Consider the following 20,581-nt stretch of genomic DNA (forward strand, 5'->3'; position numbering starts at 1 on the left):
TTTTGTCCCAAATGAGTTTTTCGGCAAGGTTTTTAATGAGGCAACCATTGATCGTGCTAACTTAGAACAATTCAATAGTATCCGGGGCCTCTTTACAATCAACCCCGAATACTGGGGGGCATTACCCTCGAATATATCAAGTTCGATTATCAAGTTCGAAGCAAGAAAGTTACTTCATGACAACAGGGTTTTGATAGGAAAAATTATAAGAGCCAAATGGTCAAAACGAACCATGCTCATGTAGTTTGCTCGATCCCTGGTACAGAACATAAACACATGTATAATGACATAAAGAGAATTTTTTACCGATATCTCATATCTCAGAATCCATCCTCTATTTCATGATATATTATGACAACATTTTAAGGGCCGACCATTACCCCATAAATTGGGGACTGCCAACCGAAAAATCAACGAGATCAAGTCCCACTAATCCTACGGGCTACATCACTTTGAGTTCGAGCAAGCACTCACTCAACTACTAAGCCTAAGGGCTAATCTTATTTCGAGTTCGAGCAATCACTCACTCGACTATTAAAAGCCTACGGGATATGTCATTTTGAGTTCAAGCAATCACTCACTTGACTACTAAGCCTAAGGGCTAACATTACTTTGAGTTCGAGCAAGCACTCACTCGACTACTAAGCCTAAGGGCTAACATTACTTTGGGTTCGAGCAATCACTCACTCGACTATTAAAAGCCTACGGGCTACGTCATTTCGAGTTCAAGCAATCACTCACTTGACTACTAAGCCTAAGGGCTAACATTACTTCGAGTTCGAGCAAGCACTCACTCAACTACTAAACCTAAGGGCTAACATTACTTCAGGTTCGAGCAATCACTCACTCGACTATTAAGCCTACGGGCTACATTACTTCGAGTTCGAGCAAGCATTCACTCGACCACTAAGCCTAAGGGCTAATCTTATTTTGAGTTTGAGCAATCACTCACTCGACTACTAAGCCTAAGGACTAATCTTATTTCGAGTTCGAGCAATCACTCACTCGACTATTAAAAGCCTAACGGGCTACGTCATTTCGAGTTCAAGCAATTACTCACTCGACTACTAAGCCTAAGGGCTAATCTTATTTCGAGTTCGAGAAATCACTCACTCGTCTATTAAAAGCCTACGGGCTACGTCACTTCGAGTTCGAACAATCACTCATGCGACTACTAAGCCTACAAGCTACATTACTTCGAGTTCGAGCAAGCACTCACTCGACCATTAAGCCTAAAGGCTAATCTTATTTCGAGTTCAAGCAATCACTCACTCGACTATTAAAATCCTACGGGCTACGTTACTTCAAGTTCGAGCAATCACTCACTCAGTTATAAAGACTTCAAGATCCGGCTTCGATCAAATTGCCTAAAGGCATGACTGAAACAAACTTTTCATAAGGCATGACTGAAACAAAGTTTTCACAAGGAAGAATATGAAACAAAGACAAATCGGGAAAGGAAAGGATCTTTATATATATGAGTATTTACAAGGTCCGATCAGGACTCTACACAAAAAAAAGATCAAAAACAAAAAACCCTAAGGTTCCTGATTATCTCCGGGAGAAGCCTCTTCTCCATCGAGCTCCTCCCCACTCTCAGACCTGCTCTTGCTCTCATCATCATCATCATCATCGGAAGCCAAGGCTCCAACTTCGGCTTCAAGTTCTTTAGCCTTTTTTATCTCTTCGGTGAGATCGAAACCTCGAGCATGGATTTCCTCGAGGGTCTCCCTCCGAGATTGGCATTTGGCGAGTTCAACAACCCAGTATGCTCGAGTTTGAGAGGTCTCAGATGCCTTTCTCGCTTGTACTTGAGCAGTTTCGGCATCGGCCTGATAGACAGCCACGAATGCATCCGCCTCGGCCTTTGCCTTTTCAGCTTCAGATTTGGCCTTGGCAAGTTCGAAAGTCAACCGAGCTTCAAGCTCCTCTATTTTTCTTGCTTGAACCGAGCTCCTCTCCTTCATGCCTTGAAGTTGACTTTCGGCCAAAGATAATTGGGCTCGAACAACCTCTTTATCTGCAGCAAGGCGATCCATGCTTTCTTTCCACCCCAAAGTCTCCGCCTTTATTATATCAACCTCCTCACGAAGCTGTTCGATCATCTCGAGCTTCTGCTGCAGCTGTGAGATCGAAATATTAGCCTCTGATCCTGAATCGAGCCCATGAGTTTTTAAGATTTTCATTACCTGCTCGATCAGATAGGTCTGATCTTGGTGAGCCTTGGTCAACTCGGCTCGGAGGTCCTTGATCTCCTCTTCTCTTTGCTCACAACGAAGTCTAAGGGCATTTCTCTCTTCCGTGAGCCTTCGGAGGTCGGCCTCGTACCGACTAAGCTCAGCTCGGGACCGAGAACATTCTTCTCGATGAAGCACTGAGGCCTACTCAGAAAAAAAAAAGTTAGAAGATGAAAACAAACACAGAGATAATACTAACCAAGAGAGTTAAGGCTTACCCGATTCAAAGCTCGCTGTACTTCGTTAAAAAGGCCCGATGCCTCACCCGAGTCCTTCCTCGAGACTTCCAAATCGCTCATGCGGGTAGCATCTTCGACCCCAGTAAAATAATCATGAAAGGGATCCTCCCTTCTGTGGCCTCCTTCGACAGAAAGGGTCTTCAAGGCCCGAGCCTCTCGAATCATTTCCTAGAAAAACGAGGGGAGCAGCGAGGAACCTCCAATTTCTATTGCCCCAAGTGAATCACTTAGGGCGTTCTCTCCATCTCGAGGGGCCTTGAGACCTGCCTCCACAGCTGTACCTACCATTGGCTCATTATGGTGGGAGGTAGCCTCGATCCTCGATGACTCGGGGACTTCGACCAGTTCTCTTGCCGAGACTCCCCCATTACAAAATTGAATCTTTACGGCCATCATCGATTCAGTAGACTTTGGAGCCTCAGCGCTCTTTTTCACTCGGGACATCAGCCCGGAGTCATCATCTTCTTCTTCGTCTTCACCCCTTAGGCGCCGAACTGATTCTTCGGTCAGAGGGATGATATTTTTCCTCGGCTTACAAGCCGTCTTCGTCTTAAGTATTATATCCTCGGAGGTAGAGGCCCTTTTTCTTTTGTTGTCCTTTGCCGATTTTGGAATCGGGGCCAAAGTCTTTTCCTCGCCATACGGGGGCCTCATAACCGCATCTTTGCCCAAGCCTACACATAAAAAGATTGATTATAAGTATAAGAATAACATTTTGTTCGAACCATCAAAGACATGGGAAAGAGTCTTACCATGGTTTTTGGCCTCCCATCGGCCTTTCGATAAATCGTACCACGAGCGCTCGGCATATGCAGAGGTCGAAGCCAGGTCCCGTACCTAGCTCTTAAGGTCAAGAACTGCACCGGGCATCCAATCAACCGTTGCATCACAAAAAAGATATCGGTGAGAAAGAAACGAATGAGCAAGACAATAAGAGCTAACAGTAGAATTATACTTACGCTTCATGTTCCATTCTTCGGGAAATGACATCTTCTCGACCAGGATTAGGTCCGAAGTCCTCACTCGAATGAACCTGCCTATCCAGCTCCGGTCTTTGTCCTCGTCTATGCTCGAGAACATCACTTTGGTAGCCCGGCAATGGAGTTTTATTAACCCACCTCGATAGAGGCATGGGCTGTACAATCTAATGAGGTGGTCAAGGGTGAAAGGCATCCCCTCGACTTTGTTCACGAAGAAGCGAATCAAAATAACGATCCGCCAAAAAGAAGGATGGATTTGGCCTAGGGTTACTTGATATTGGCGGCAAAAATCGATGACAACAGGGTCGAGAGGGCCCAACGTGAAAGGGTAAGTATACACACTTAAAAACCCTTTCACATGGGTAGTAATATCTTCTTCGGGAGTCGGGATTATCACTTCTATGTCCTCCCAGTTGCAATCTTTCCTTAATTGCTTAAGATGGCCCTCGGTTATCGAGCACATATATCTCGATACTGGCTCACATCAACCAGGGACCGGCGAAGCTTTGTCGATCTTAAAATCAGAGGTAAGAACACACCCCCCGGGAACACACTCCTCAGGTCGTGGCTCCACCGGTATTTTGTCGCCGGCGGGCCGCGAAGAAGAAACTTTTTCTTTTTGAGGAACGGTTTTTAACATTTTTGCCATTAGGATTTGAAGATTGAGGATAGAGGAAGATGACAAAGTTTGGTGTTCTAAAGAGGGATTTTGCAGTAAATAATACAAATTTACAGATGAAGAACTCAGAAGATGCGAAAGGGAACTTAGAGAATTTGGAGATGTAAAAGTAAAAAATGATTAAAAAAAAAGGGGCTATTTATAGGGTTGGAAATGACGGTTCAGTGTCGACAATGGCCGACCATCGCCTGACACGCATTTAATGCCTTGGTAAACTAAAACGACGGGACAGCTATCACGTACGTCACGGTCGGGCTCGATGCAAACTTTCCAGTAGTATGACTCGATGCAAACGTCAGTTTGTATCGAGTCATACCACTAGAAAATCATGTCGTTTCTCGCCACATTCTTCCCGAGAAATGAGGGGACTATCTGTATACAGTCAAAACCGGTTTCGACCTTCATATGATTAGTCAAGATTGGAACATGATGGACCGAGGGTCATCCTCGTAATATCAGGTATGAGATCCGAAGCCAGTATACCGAGCTCAAATTTCTGAGACCGATCAAATACCGAACTCGAAGTCATCACCGAGCTCGAATCAAAATCGAACTATGATGCGAAGCGGCGTTATCGAGCTTTAGAGCCAGAGACCGACCCGTACCGAGCTCGAGTCAATACCGGGCCCCAAGTCAATATCGAGCCCGAGTCAATATCGGGCTCTAAATCTGGGAATCAACCAATACCAAGTCCGATCAAGATCGAGCCATGAGACAAGAGCCGTTACAAACGCACTCAGGAGAGAGAATCTCTGCGGAAATTTGGGAAAAGCTATTCTATTATAGGTTCCCCACTATTTTTTTTAAAATTATATCCAAAGTAGGATCCCTCCACTATAAGAGGGATGACTATTATTTCTGTAAGGAGGACACATTCAGGCATACAAACACTCTTATATTCAGATAAATACAGTAGAGACTATCCTCTTGTGAGCTTTATACATTGATTCATCTTGCTAGTTCATAAAATCGCTTCCCGATTCAATATTGGTTTGTATTTCATTCTTTACAAGTCAATATTCGATATATTTCTACTTACTTTCCGATTTGTACCAAGTTGTACCACGTATCCTTAGAACTATGTATAAATTCAACTCTATCCGTTTTTTGGGTAAACACGTATTAAACAGAACTTGCCTCTTCTTTTTGGCAACAACTAGAATTTAATTTCTCATTTAACATATGTAATTGTTTTTGCAGGTTGATTCAGCTGAAGGTAAAGTTAGAGATGAAACTCACGACTACAACGTTGCTGACAGATAAGAAATTTCATATCTTTGCCCGAAATTCACAATTTCTTACTAAGGTAAATTTTTCTAGTTATTACATGATAGCCAATCAAACTTGTCAGTTAGTCATTACATCTTAACGGCTAACCAGATACGCCTATGCTTGACAAAGGCATGTCCAGTGAACCACTCAGGCTGACATGCAAATCAAGTGTTTCATAATTACATTTGAGTGATTCTTGTTGTACATTTCATGTTAAAAAGGTTTTGTTGGTTGAACATTTCTTGTTATTTTCTTTATTGTCTTGTATTTGTCCGTATTTGATTACTTATTGTTCTCATCACGAGTTCACTTCTCGATGCCTTCCTTGCCTTAAATTCTGTCATTAGCCTACATTATACTGTACTGCTTTGTTATCATTCATTTTCTCGTTTTCCGTTATTGGTCTTTATTATACTTTGTCGGTTTATCTTGTCCTAGTAGGTGTCATGACCTAGCCTCGTCACTACTCTATCGAGGTTAGACTTGATACTTACTGAGTACTGTTGTGGTGTACTCATGTTACGCTTCTGCACATTTAAGTTTTTGCCTTCCTCCCTCTCACTTCCCGACCATTATTCCGCCAGATAGCCACAACTACACAACCTGAAGAAGAAGAACGCCGCAAAAGCACGGCATGAATATGATCAAACAATATCTAGAGTATCTAACCTTTAGACGTCTTCAAGAGCTCATTGCAGCAGGCGGTAAACATTGTAACTAATTACGAATTTAATATGTTTTAATAATTTAAAGAAAGAAAGGGATCATTGTCAACCTGCATAAGGGAAAGAAATGGCCCATCTTAGTTCTTGAATTGATCATGTACTCACAACATGTAAGCTACTAATCAAATTTCATAATATCGGGCTCAAAATAACTCAAGATCCATGTTCACGCTAGCCACAAATTCGTCTGGCTGGTTAGAATGTCAACTCAACTCGTTATCCTACCCCACTTTCTAGCTTCCTAATCTAAATTTAAAGGAAAAGAGAAAACACAGGGGACACTTTAAAAAACAGATCACTGGATATGTAACATTTTGTGGAAGACATAACTCTAGCAGTTAACTAGATTAGTCAGGTCAGAAAAGGAAAACTTCATCGTCCTAAAGAACAATGGATCATTTCCTTCGTCAGGAGTCTGCAGCAGCAGCAGCTATAGCTTCTGGCAAGGGCCGGATTTTCACAGGTGAAATGTGAGATCTGAGTGGAATTTGGGAAGGACCAAGTAACTTCTTCTCCTTTGGGAAAGATCCCACAATTCCAAGAACTTTTCGCACTTCATTAGCCAGCTCAATGATGTAATCATCTTCATGGCCAATATCATACAAAGCCTTCTCCATTTTGAATATATACTCCCTGTTATTTCCACATGGTCCAGAGGCAGTTGCAATTTGCCTGCAATATGTAAAATTAGGATGTATTAAAAGTGATTTATCTCAGAAAATATTTGAAGGAAGGAGCAGATAACAGAAGGATAAATCTCACCTAGCCATCTCTTCCAGTGGAGCAGGACCAAGATAGTATTTATTATTTACTTTGTCAGGAGTGGATGTAAACCTGAAATAAGTATTTGAATCAAGTCAATGACCATATATACTAATTCTCTACCATCTATTGTGTTCTTTGATTTGCATTTCATAGTGATTTATTAGATAGTGCTTAGATAGGAAAGAAAGATATAAAAGGACAACAGCCAAAGAACTTACACTATCACTCCAGTTAAGGCTGGATGTAAGGAGTTTTCTTCCTGAAATAGAAAGAACAAATATGTTTCAACTAAGCCAAACATGCAATTCAATGTTAACTTAAGTCACATGTGTTCTGTGCCCTTTTATAACAGGATAACAAGTTCAGAATTTCAAGTTATAACATACAGTATTTTAAGAGCTTTACTAACATGAGACCAGATATCAAACAAAATATCAAAGGATTATCGACTTACAGTGAAGAAGTCCACCAAAGTCTTGCTATCATACTCGCACTCCCTTCTTTCTAAATACTGTAAACCAAACAAGAAACTATCAGGATCACTTCCAAACAATATATGTTCTGAAAAATAAATTCGCTGTTGAGAGGGTATGTAAAAAAAAAAAAAAAATTAAAGCTCAGAGTCAATGTACCTCCATTGCCTTCTTTTCTTTTTCAGGTCCTCCTCGCACACAATAAGCAGCACCCCACTGAAAGAAAATCCACAAATAAGTTGAATTGATTGGCTATGAATTAATATAAAACTTCAGTTTACTTGTGAGATCAATTTCAACATGTTAGGCTACATATGGAAAAGGTTTAAGTTAATATAAAGTGTAACGATTCTTTTACACAACCACTAATTTTAAAAAAAAAAGAATTTTTACACCGCAGTATAGTTTTACGAAGGGGAGCCTTGGCAAGTGACCAGGAGGTCATCAGTTCGAGCCGTGGAAACAGCATCTTGCAGAAATGCAGAGTAAGAGTGCGTACAATAGACCCTTGTGGTCCGATCCTTTCCCGGACTCCGCGCATAGCGGGAGCTTAGTACATCGGGCTGCCCTTTAGTATAGTTTTAGTTACCACTGTTATCAGGTTTTACATATTATATATATATTAATGATTGTCATAAAGATTTACTTATGATTACCTTAGAATATGCAAATCGATATGTCTAAAACTTACTCTTCAGAGAAGAAGTTCAGAAAGGTAGTAAATGGATGCTAATATCAACTTACGCAAATGGATCCTTTGCTTTCATCCAAAGTGCAAGTTCTTGCAGGGTGTTCAGGTGTACCTCTATGATCAATGCAAGCTGATAATATATTCAACAAAAATCATGAAATTTTAGTATTTCACACTTCGACAAATAGAAATCAACAATAAGAAAATAACGTACCAAGATCAAACACACGCCTGTAATCCTTTATGTAACCAATAAATTTCTCATCATAATCAAATCCAGGGTTCCATACCAATGAACCATACCCAAAAATCCAAAATACCATGATTGTGAATCTTCCTCAATTTAATACCTGCACTATTAACCATAACATAAATTAATTTATTATTTTTCTTATTATCCGCCAATTATTTTTCTCCGTCAGGCGAAAAGGAATACAGACAACCATTAATTTCTGAAAATGGTGGGAAAAAAATAGAGTTAGAATAAAATAAAATAGGTCATAAAAGAAAAGACCAACTGGGTTTTCTAGTTGTCACATTGCGAGGTATCAGAAAAGGTCAAATCAGCTTATACTCACTCGCAAAAGATGGTCAAAACAAGAGGATAGTACAAGTGTTGCAGCTCAATGTACAACATGATTATGCACCTTCCGACGGATAAACAGAGAAAAAACTGTGAAAATCGTAGGAAACTTAAGGGGATGCATAAAATTGCAAAATGTGATGAACACCCAGAAAAGAGAAAAATCTAAATAAGGAAAAAGGGGGAAAAATGGAAATCAAATAAAATACTAACCAATAAATCTTATTATGTTCAAATCAATAAAAGGCAATGCCTTTCAAATGAAATGTTGACTCTCTTGTACACAATTTGTTCAAATAGAGAGAGCAATGTGGGTATTCTCTCTCTCTTTCTGTATCTATCACTCTTTGTGTGTCGTTTAGGGAGAAGGAGGAGAATAAAGTATTTATAGAAATTATGTATTATACCTTTCTGTATATGTATGTACGAATCTATGAGCGTGTATAATGTATGTGTCATGAAATATGCTTTCCACAAATAAAAAAATGGGAGAAAATCCTTATTGACTTTTGAATATTCTTACTGAATTATTTTTTAATAAAGATGAATGAAATACGCGTAGAAGATGGTGCTATAGCACTATTGAAGAAACAAAACTAGTTGCACCAATGGTAGAATTTTTATCGGGAATTCAAAAAATGAAAAAATTAAACATGCAAAAAGATAATGGGGCTTAACATTTAATATCTTTACATGAATTTTATTTACATTATATGCACGGTATAATTTTCGGGCGAAATCCGCCCATTTAACTCTGTCCCTAGTTGTACCTATACAAAGTACAAATGGTTCTATTTATGTCAATAAAATGTTACAATAGGCATAATTTAATTCCAGTTTCATTTCCTTAAGGGTTATAAAAGATCTTGTTTATGCAATTAGAGTTTTAGTAAATATACCAGAATAAATCACATTATATGTCATATTTTCATGCCATGTCGTTGCAATATGCTCGTATAAGATCAACGCCAGTAAAATGCATTTTGTTAAAAATTATGTTAGTATAGCAAAATCCAATTTCACCTAACTCGAACAAGTTCCTGTATTCAAAGATCATGCCAAAAGAAACCAATTTCACCTAACTCTATCAAAATCAATGTCATGCCTTGTACGTGACAACAGTATTTTAATAGTATTTCCCAAGTACTATTTTATTATATTTTCCATCTCTTCAAATCTTTGACATTTGAGTGAGTCAACAAACTTGTATATATGTATATGTATGTATGTTAATGGCATTTTTGCATGATATGAAAGAGCAGTACAAATGAATGCCTTTTTGAGTCCACAAACGTTGTTTACAACTTAGTACTACCATTCAATAAAATTAAGAAAAGGAAAGAAAATATTAATAGAAAAAAAAAAGAAAAAAAAGGAAAAGCCTAGGTTCATTGAACCTGGACAGTTTTCTTAATTCACTCGTTTTCCGCAATTTTTTATCAAAGTTTAATGCGGTGATATTGGGGAAGTTAAATTTCATGGAAAAATCTTGAACTGAAAACAAGTCGCTCAATAGATTCTTGAAAATCTTATCCATAAATGTACTTTAAAGACTATTGTTAAACATATTAAAAATTCATTGAATCTAGTCGACAAAGAGAGGTTTAGACAAATAGAAAAAGAATTTAAAGAATTAAGGTAATAATATTATGGATTAATGTTCAATTTTTAGCATAAATGGAGCTATATGATTATTTATATTTATTCAAAGTTCAAACATTAACGAGTTTGATTTTTATAATGATAAAAAAATAATATATATACAATAAATTATTAAATGTGCACGAAAACTAATCGGAACACAATCAAAATTAGTAGGAGTAACATCAACTTTGACGAAAGGAAAAGGGACATGAGGTACAAAAATTGATGCCATTGCACATGGATATTTTTTTTGTATAGACCATCCTTGTCCTATCAATTAACATAACATGTGCGGTTCAAACTTCAAAAAATCCATTATTCCATCTTCAAGATCCTTGCAAAGGTCCAACAAATGGCATTTTTCGGTTTTTAATTAGCAGATCAATCAAAGTAAATCTTTAGATTTTTTACTTGTTCGGTTTGATTTATTCCTTTTTAAAATAAATTGCATTAATCAAAATCACAAGAAGCAATTCCTTTTTATTTTTCTTGGGAGTTGATTTGCTTCAAGATTGAAAGCTGCTTTGTGATTACTGATTTGGGGCCAATATTCTTGTTGTCCAAAGGCTTCTGTAACTGGACCCAACTAATAACGAGAATAGCAAAACGTAGATCGAGAAAATAGGCCAATATTACGCAACAAGCTGGTTTGTATATATAGAAGCCACTGGAAATTATACCCAATGTCTTTAAAAATAGATGGTATTGATTTCCCACTTGTTTCGTGACCAAACCTTTAATATTAGAAGTTAAAAGTATTATTCATGTGGCAAACGAGGTATAACACTTGTTAAAGCTAAAGTTCCGCCCCTGGGGTAAGCAGGTAAAAAAATATTTGTGCAAATCACCCTCGAAGCGGAGTCGCTTTCCGCTTGTTTTATTAGTTATAATTGAATTTTCTAACTTATATAGTCATCGGTATTGTTATTTTTGGTTAAAGACGATAATATATTTTAGATATTTAACCTTAATTCATTAAGGTTAAGCATGGTTCTCTTTCCCATCAAAAGGTAAAAGGGGTAGTGTTGTTTCTCAAGAACAAAATGTTAAGGGTGCTAAATGAAATAATTCATAAAGTAACTCCAAAATAAAGTTGATTCTTGCAATTGAAGTTTTCTAGCAATAAGACAAACACTAATTATAGTTATAGGTAGTAAATATTTATAGTTCTTGAGCCGATGGTTTATCGGAAATAGTCTCAAGGTAGATGTAAGATCTGTGTACACACTGCCTTCCCAAGACCGCACTTGTGAAATTTCATTGGGTGTGTTGTTGCTGTTTAGTAAATATTTATAGTACTATATTAAATGCAGAATTAATATAGATTGGACGAAGTTCAAACTAAATCAAACTGATTAATTACAACAATGATATTGATAATATATAGTCCATCAGTTAGGTATATCTTTTCTCACACAGATACAAATTCAGTACCATTACCATTCTGAGGAGGGTCCATTTTACCCTTTGCGTTACAAAACACAAAGTCAAGATTATAAAACATAGGAACTATAGTAATAAAACACAAGAAGACTAAGACAGGCCCAAAAATCCAAAGCAAGAGAGGCAAAGCAGCATAAAACAACCTATTACCTACAGTGTTAAGAAAAAACCCCTTTTCTAATAACTCTGAGACATATTCTGGACTCACTATTCCCAAATTGTCTGCTGGGCAATTGATGAGGAAATTCACTTGGTTTATGAACCTTATAGATAAAGTGTGACAAATGAATGAGAATAGGAAAATGAGTAGAACTGTCACATATTTTAGTGCCACCATGAATTCTCCATGTGCCCCATAAACGGCGTCGTTTAATGGTTTTTTGACACTGTAAGTGCTACTTATTACAGCTGCAAGGCCTGAACAGAGAAGGACTGATGTGGTTGCCATTAAGGTTGCTCCCATAATTGTGTTTCGAAGTGTTTGAACTCCTAAGATGTTTTTCTTCTCATTATCCTGCAAAGTCGAAAATAGTTTATATTTTGTACAATGATGAGTACCTGAAAAGAATTTTTACACTATCATATTTTTTAACTTGGTCTGCTATAACCAGTTAAATCACATTGAGAGCATATAAATTCTTTATATTATCGGTGTCTATGTATTATAACTTAAGGTCATGAATTGAAAAGGAAACAAAAAGTTGGTTTAAGTCTATGCATTCGTTGATCAATGGTATACAAATTATTTACTACTATGTTTTATCACTATTTAGTAATCATTAATTGGTAATATGTAATAAATAATAGGTAGCATGTTATAGGATGTAATAATTCTTTACATTGTCACACATATAACTTAAATCCTAAATCGAAAGATTATTTAGTGTACGTTAAGGACAACATGATTGGATTTTTGACGAGGATTGAATGGTAAATCAGTAGTGACATAGATGATTGCATACTGTCCAAAAAGATGAAAACCCTTTGGTTAATGAGTGGAAGCAAAGAAGATTACCTTGATTTCTTATATATAATGAAGTTGAGTTGGATATCACACCTTGATTCCTAATTAAGTTGACAAAAATCGTATAATGGAAGTCTATATATTGCTCTTTTTCTTTTGTTGTTTTCCTGGTTTCTCTGTGTTTGAAGTACTTTGTTTAACATTAATAGCAGCTAAGAACTTATGGAAAAGAGTTTAACTTATACACACCGTCAATGTAAAAAATTATCTACACTATCAAGTATTAATCAAACTATATCTTTAGATAAATCTTCTTAAGATATGATATTTGTAGTCTTGAAAATAAGATAGATTACATATACGCCAACAACATGTAAAAATGATCTGATGATATTTGAAGCTCTCGGTGTATATAACTTAAACACTATTGAGAATTCTACTAATTGTAACTGTTAAGCCAATCTAAAGCTAAAAGCCAAACGTCATTCCACTTTTATAAAAGAAAACACAAGTGTAGGCAAGCTTACTTAGTAGGAAGCCTAACACCTTTAATGTAAACTTTTTCTTTATCTCATAAAACTATTAATTATAGGACAACTTTGAACATTACAAGCAATTACTTGCTTCTCTTTTCTTCCTTCATCCGTTACAGTATTAGCTACACACGAGAAATGCTTTTATCATGTTGTAACAACTCTAACAAACCCTCATCAAAAGAAAAATCGAAAAGAAGGAAGCCTTGGAAACGGATTTTCAGACATGCAGTTTGGTGATTTTCTTATGTTTTATGAATTTTGATGAAACCCTTAACATAGCAAGCAATACATGCTTCCTTCTCTCTCACAAAGAGATGTAAATTATAAACAAAGATCCAATTGATCACCACGTCTATATTGTAAATATGCAGTTAGACGTAACACGATTTCCAAAGAAAAAAACTTTAATCGAGTCGATGGAGAATGTGATTACAAATTTTGAGTTTGTTGAGCTTTCAAGTATAAAACGATTTTGAAGGAACATAAACATTTGGAAAATACTGCCCACAAAGTGCATTCTCATCAAAGAATGCTAAATGCAAAATGGCCCTTTGGAGGAAAACATAAATCATCAAACAACTCATTTTAAAGAAGTTACTATCGAGGCTTACAGTCTAATGGTAACACGTAAGAGCCTGTCACACAAGATGTATGAGTAATTAAATTCAATTCTTGTTTTCCGCCTTCGGTTTCGTTAATCCCACAATGCAATAGAAAGTTTTTTTTTCTCTTCAAAAACAGTACTTGCAAGAAGCTAGAGCAAGTAAAAAACTTGTGTAGATAATGGTACCATTAGCCCCTTGCTGAATGCAATTAGTCTCTTTCTACTTAAAGATTATGTTGCTTAAACTCTCCAAAAATATTGTCTCTTCCTCAAAAAATACACTACTTTTTTGGAGAATCCAACATGTACTCGAGTGCATGTTTGAAGGTCCGAACAACATAGACTAAAGGTATATATGTGACAGAAAAAGTCTCTAAAAAAAAGAAGAAGAATTTACCTTCATGATAGCAGAAACCCACAAACGCCTTCCACTAGAATTGGTTCCAATAATGGTAGTAAGAGGTTGAGTTCTAACCTTATGCCATAACCAAACATGATATCCCATGCATATCATAAAACCCAATGGCACCAATATTACATCCAAATAACACTTCCTCCATTCCATTTCTCTCTTGCTTTCCTGCTCTTCTTTTCTTTTCTTAGTAGAGTGAGTTTTTTTGCGTGTCTTTAATTCTCTTGTTGAAGAATGAGTTACTTTCTCTCTTGTGCTTCTGTCGGGTTTATGTGTTAGCATGCACTATATGTATAGATTACCAATAAAATGAACATAGACTATTTTGGGTGCTATGTACGAAATTAAAGTAAAAAAGGTGTCCAAAATTAAAATTAAAAAGTAGAGCTCCACTACGTTATAAATTAGAGACATGCTTCTAATCATGAGTCCGAAATTATTTGTCTGTTTCTTCACTTTTATTTTTTATCTTCAGGTTTTGCTTCTGCTTTTTTGAGAGAAAAAGAATACTTCCAATCGAAAGATGTCTACAGCATTCAACATATATATATATAATCTCATCTGCATGTTGAAATGCAACAACCAAAAGGGAAAGCATGCATTGTTACTGTTTTTTTCCAAGTTGTAATATTTAATTTGTTTTTTCGTCGGCTGACGAGATTATGAGATAAAGATTGCTGATCTAGAGGGAGGCCAACCCGGTGCACAAGATATCCCGCGTTCATGCAGAGTCCGAGAAAAGACCGCACCCTAAGCGGTATAATGTAGACAACCTAACCTAATGCAAGCATTAGTGGCTGTTTAAACACTAAAAGAGGAACTTCCAAAATGTTAGATGTAGATTTCAATGATGAAGAACAACATATTATTGTGTGCAGGATCACTTGAGATGTAAAGAAGGATACGAGCAAATCTATCAATGATGTACGGACGAAGACAAGAAAGGAAGAAGTAAAAGAACCAAGGAAAAAGATCTGTCATCGGAAGCAAGAAAGGAAGGTCCAAGATTAAAGCAATATGAAAACCAGGATAATTGGTGGAAAGAAGGAAGCACCAAGATTCACGGAGATCTTAATTAAAATTACGCCTACCTTGATTGCTGAAGATATGTATAGAAAAGGAAGGCTATCATTCCCACCGATTAAGGAACAACTTAAGGACCAATTATAGGGGAGATCGTCTTTCGAAGAAGAAAAAGACCGACAGTCATGAACCATCTATAGAAGCTCTGCACTTATTCTTGGAATGATTCATAACAGATTCAATTCCAAGGATCAATTCCCTTGGGATCGCAAATATCTCAACTATCTACCAAAGATACGTCAAGCCAAGCTCAAGTATATAATAAAGTCTGTCAAGGAAGAATCATATACTTTGATCGTACCAATTTCATACTCTTTGTTCTACTCTAAACAGGCATTGTAATCTTAGCAAAGTTTACTGTATAATCAGTAGAGAGAAGAAAGAGAGAAAAACATGGGTGAGGCATTGTATCCAAAATATCACGAGCGTACTTAGATTCAAAAGTGAGTTGGTATTCGGGGATAACATCAACACAATTGTACGAAACTTTCAAGGAGCTTTGAAAAGAGAACACCCTTGCTATCCAAGGGGATTGGAGTAGGATTCACATTAAATTCAAACCAGTATAAAACTCTAGTTGTCTTTAATTCCTGCACTTTATTTCTGCTTTCAGTTATATTCCATCTTTATTTTAAGTCAACTAATTGGTAAACTAGTCAACTACTTAGGATAGAAAAAGAAAAATTGGCAATTCATCCCTCATCTTCTACTTTCAATTGGTATTAGAGCAGGTCTCACATATTTATCTTTTGCTTAACAGCTAGTGAGAAAAGATCATATCAAATCAAGTAACTAGTGGAGCACTCTTTCAAGAAGGGACATCGCAAGTAAGGCCACCATATTTCAATGGACAACACTTCTCTCATTGGAAGGTGCTCATGGAAATTTATGCAAAGTCCTATGATGTCAAAAGTATGACGTGTTATCAAAAAGGAAAACTATCCACTTCCAACAGCAGGACAATCACCCATTGATCCTGAAGATATAGATGAATACACTAACGAGCAAATGGTTGCTGTCCAAGTTAATGCTAAGGCACAAAACTTGCTCTATAATGCTATAAGTGAAGAAGAATATGAGAAAATTTCAAGATGTGATACCGCCAAGGAAATATGGGACAAACTGAAAGTTACTTATGAAGGAATCAATATAGTGAAAAAGACTCAGATAAATTTGTTGGTTCACGACTATGAACTCTTCATGATGAAAGAAGGTGAATCCATTGAGGAAATGTTTGCAAGATTCAGCAAAATCATTGGCGATCTGAAAGCCTTTGATAAACCTTACTCAAATGGTGATCAAGTTCGAAAAATCCTGAGTAGTTTGCCTACCACATGGCAGACAAAAGTAGTTGCACTTGAATCTTAAGATTTGGACAAACTATCATATGATGAACTACGTGCGATCTCACAGCATTTGAGAAAACACATCTCAAGAAGACGCGCCAGGAAGAGAAGAAGAAAATAATTGCATTCAAAACTACAACTGAGGGACCTGAAAACGATATTGATGATGATGCAGAAGCTCTTGAAGAAAAAATTGCCATGGTGTCGAGAAACATGAATGGATTGATGAGAAGATACAGAAACACAAAAAAGGGAAGGATGTAATCTAGAAGAACTAGACAATACATTGAATAAGACAAAAATAATGGAAAGTGTTTTGAATGTGGAAGGTATGATCATATTCAAGTTGAATGCCCAGATCTTAAAAGAAAAGTCTCCAGAGGGTTCAATAAAAATAAATCATTCGGAAGCTGAAGTGATAAAGATAGCTCAAAACATGAAGAAATAACAAACATGTGTTTCGTGACTATTTTTGAAAAATGATATGAACAAATATTTTTTTTACTGCACTGATGAAGATGCATCAGACGATGAATGCAAAGAAGATGCTGAAAATTGCTTCATGGTACGTGGTGAAACAAGCAAGGTAAGACCCTATAACTGTGATAGATGTAACGAATTACAGGATATTCTTGACCTTACCCTAAAGGAGTCTCAAAAAATGCTAAATGAATTAAAGAGGCTCAATAGGAAAAAGAAGGACTGGAAACTTAAACTTGAAGTATGTGAAATCGAAAGAGACGTTCTTCAAAATGAGATTCAAGAACTGCAAATACAACTTAATGGCATGCGCAAATCCACCAGTCACAGTTCTGTCAAGTCAAACCAAACGACTTACAATTCAACAGGAAAAAGACCTGTTAGAACTGAGTCCACAAGTACTAATACAAGTGGTAGATCAAAACTGGATCAACCGCTGTGTATCATTGCCGTAACAAGACTGGATATAAATATTCTTTCTATAGACTTCGTAAATCTAATATTTCAGGATGGATTTGGAAATCGAAAAACAATCTTGATCCTAGTGGAACTAACTAACAAGGACGCAAGCAAGTCCGGGTACCTAAAAGAAGGTGATAATTCTATTTTGCAGGAACGCCATATAAAGAGTCGCAAAGAAAAATGGTACTTAGACAGTGTGTGTTCCAGTCACATAACAGGTGACAATAATTTGTTCAAATAAGTCACAAAAATAAATGAAGGAAATATCAAATTTGGTGATGATTCAAAAGGAAAGATCGTTGTTACCGGCACAGATCCATTCAGTAATAACTGTGATATTACAGAAGTATACCTTGTGGATAGACTCAACTACAATCTCTTAAGCATAAAACTATGTGATTCGGGATATGAAGTTAAATTCAAGAAAACAAGGTGTGCCATTGAAGATGAGTCAGGTAAAGTCATTCTCCCGGAAAAAAAGTATGGAAATGTATACATTTTAGACGGCATTGAAAAAATCTAGATGGTCATATTTGTTTGGCATCGATATCTGATGATCCATGGCTATACCATAAAAAACTTGATCATGTAAGCATGCATTTAATTGAAAAACTCTCCAAGCATGATCTAGTTATTGGCCTTCCCAAATTTAAATTTTCTAGAAATCATGTATGTGATGCATGCCAGATTGGCAAACAAACTAGAAACTCTTTCAAAGCCAAAGACATTGTATCCACAACCAAGCCCTTATAATTACTTCACATGGACTTGTTTGGACCTACTAGAACTGCTAGTATTGTAGGTAAACGATATGTTGTTGTTATTGTTGATGATTATTTACGTTTTACATGGGTAATTTTCTTATCTTATAAACATGAATCTTTGATTATTTTTTTTGAGATTTTCTAATTGAAAGAGAAAAAGGGTATCTCATCTCAACCATACAAAGTGACCACGGAGAAGAATTTGAAAGCAGAGCCTTTGAAGAATTCTGCAACGATCAAGGATACACTCACAATTTCTCAGCCCCAAAATCACCCCAACAGAATGGTATAGTTGAACGCAAGAATAGAACTCTGCAAGATATGGCCAGAACAATGATATTAGAACATTCATTGCCAAATTATTTTTGGGTAGAAGCAGTAAGCACAACATGTCATATCCTCAATAGATGTCTCATAAGACCCATTTTGAAGAAGACTCCATATGAATTATGGAAAGGCAAAAGACCTAATATAGGCTACTTTCATCTGTTCAGAAGTAAATGTTTCATCCACAATAATGGTAAAGCCTTGAAAAGTTTGATCCAAGGAGTGATAAATATATTTTACTTGGTTATTCTATTAATAGTAGATCCATTAGAGTTTACAACAAACATATTTTGTTTGTAGAGGAATCAGTGTATATTATATTTGATGACAATAACACTACGGTCGATAAAGGAATTATTGCAGGTGATGAATATCTCAGTCAAGAAGCATCACAGACAAACAAGTCACAAAAGTCGACTGATAGTATAGACATTGTCACAGAGTCGACTAGTGAACCTGTTAGCAACCATACTGAACTACAAAAAGAGTCAACTACCCCTGTAGTTGGAACGCGACCAAATAAATGGAGAAGCGAATCAGAATATCCTTAAAATTTTATCATAGGGGATCCAAGCGAAGGAATGAAAACCAAGGGAGCTCTCAAGAAGAAGGTAAATATTGCACTAATTTCTCAAATCGAGCCAAAGAAAGTTGATGAAGCCTTAAAAGACTCTAGCTGAGTACAAGTTATGCAAGATGAACTCGATTAATTTGGCAAGAATCAAGTCTTGGAACTATCATCTAAGCCAGCAAATGCTATTGTTGTTGGAACCATATGGGTGTTTAGAAACAAGTTAAACGAGGATGGAAAGGTAGTCAGAAACAAAGCCAAATTAGTATCTCAATGCTATTCACAACAAGAAGGAGTCGACTATAATGAAACCTTTGCTCCGATAACTCGGTTAGAATCAATTCGTATTCTTCTTGCATATGCATTCTTTAAAGGTTTTAAACTTTTTCAAATGGATGTTAAAAGTACTTTCCTAAATGGATTTATTGACGGGGAGGTATATGTAAAACAACCTCCTAATTTTGAAAACTCATAATTTTCTTACCATGTGTATAAGTTGACTAAAGCCTTGTATGGACTCAAACAAGCTCCTCGAGCATGGTACGAAATGATTAGTTCATTCCTAATTGATCATGGATTCACAAGAGGTAAAGTAGATACTATGTTATTTATCAAAAGATCATCTAAAGATAATCTCATTATCCAGGTCTATTTTGATGATATTATTTTTGGAAGTGCTAACTCTCTCTAGTGCAAGGAGTTTTCTAATCTCATGTAGAGTGAGTTCGAAATGAGTATGATGGGAGAACTTATATTTTTTCTTGGACTTTAAATTCAACAATTTGAGAAGGGAACTTTTATCTGTCGGACCAAGTACACAAAAGAATTGATTCAAAAACTCGGCATGAGCTATGCTAAAGAAATTGGTATACCAATGAGTCCGTCAACAAGTCTTGACAAAGACGATAAGGGTAATTCAATGGATGGAACAAAATATCGTGGGATGATTGGCTTTTTATTTTATTTAACTGCTAGTCGACCAGATATCATGTTCAGTGTGTTTAAGTGTGCCAGGTTTTAGTCAGCTCCTAAGTAACCGCATCTGATAATAGTAAAGCGGATAAATCATTATCTTATCAGAACTATTTCTTACAGATTATGGTATCCACAATCTAATAATTTTAAGCTTGAAGGTTTTTCAAATGCTGATCTTGCAAGGGATAAAAAAGATAGGAAGCACCAGTGGAACATGTTAATTACTGGGAAAGGTATTAATATCCTGGTACAACAAGAAATAAGGCTCAGTTGCACTGTTCACAACTGAGGCAGAGTACATTGCCATTGGATAGTATTATGCACAA

At 36.6% G+C, this 20,581-nt stretch overlaps 2 protein-coding genes across 7 annotated transcripts; both read right to left on the bottom strand.

The window, feature by feature from the left end:
- Positions 1-6,232: 6,232 nt before the first annotated feature.
- LOC107780043 (gamma-glutamylcyclotransferase 2-1) lies at positions 6,233-9,017 on the bottom strand. 6 transcript variants are annotated; one of them, XM_075230987.1, is made up of 9 exons: positions 8,858-9,014; positions 8,640-8,734; positions 8,276-8,411; positions 8,115-8,191; positions 7,530-7,586; positions 7,352-7,408; positions 7,116-7,156; positions 6,895-6,966; positions 6,233-6,804 (listed from the first exon to the last, which is right to left on the bottom strand). In XM_075230987.1, exons 3-9 carry the CDS (start codon positions 8,382-8,384, stop codon positions 6,540-6,542), a joined length of 678 nt encoding a protein of 225 aa, XP_075087088.1. In that variant the 5' UTR covers positions 8,385-8,411; positions 8,640-8,734; positions 8,858-9,014; the 3' UTR covers positions 6,233-6,539. The 6 variants fall into 6 exon arrangements, with proteins under 6 accessions (XP_075087088.1, XP_016456040.1, XP_016456042.1 ...); XM_016600554.2 differs by having other exon boundaries at positions 8,276-8,416; XM_016600556.2 differs by having other exon boundaries at positions 8,640-8,708; positions 8,858-9,013.
- A 2,606-nt stretch (positions 9,018-11,623) lies between these two features.
- On the bottom strand, positions 11,624-14,528 carry LOC107780042 (uncharacterized). Its single transcript, XM_016600549.2, has 2 exons — positions 14,233-14,528; positions 11,624-12,245 (listed from the first exon to the last, which is right to left on the bottom strand). The coding sequence occupies exons 1-2, from the start codon at positions 14,398-14,400 to the stop codon at positions 11,700-11,702; spliced, it is 714 nt and encodes a 237-aa protein (XP_016456035.1). The 5' UTR covers positions 14,401-14,528; the 3' UTR covers positions 11,624-11,699.
- Between the last annotated feature and the right edge of the window lie 6,053 nt (positions 14,529-20,581).

This window comes from Nicotiana tabacum, chromosome 15 (assembly GCF_000715075.1).
Source record: "Nicotiana tabacum cultivar K326 chromosome 15, ASM71507v2, whole genome shotgun sequence".
Taxonomy (NCBI): Eukaryota; Viridiplantae; Streptophyta; class Magnoliopsida; order Solanales; family Solanaceae; genus Nicotiana; species Nicotiana tabacum.

Coding starts and splice junctions, on each gene's coding strand:
- LOC107780042 (XM_016600549.2), bottom strand. CDS start 14,400: ATGGAATGGAGGAAGTGTTATTTGGATGTAATATTGGTGCCATTGGGT. Junction 12,246..14,232: donor GGGTTTCTGCTATCATGAAG/GTAAATTCTTCT, acceptor TCGACTTTGCAG/GATAATGAGAAGAAAAACAT.
- LOC107780043 (XM_016600551.2), bottom strand. CDS start 8,384: ATGGTATTTTGGATTTTTGGGTATGGTTCATTGGTATGGAACCCTGGA. Junction 8,192..8,275: donor CAGGCGTGTGTTTGATCTTG/GTACGTTATTTT, acceptor ATATATTATCAG/CTTGCATTGATCATAGAGGT. Junction 6,967..7,115: donor GCCTTAACTGGAGTGATAGT/GTAAGTTCTTTG, acceptor TACTTATTTCAG/GTTTACATCCACTCCTGACA.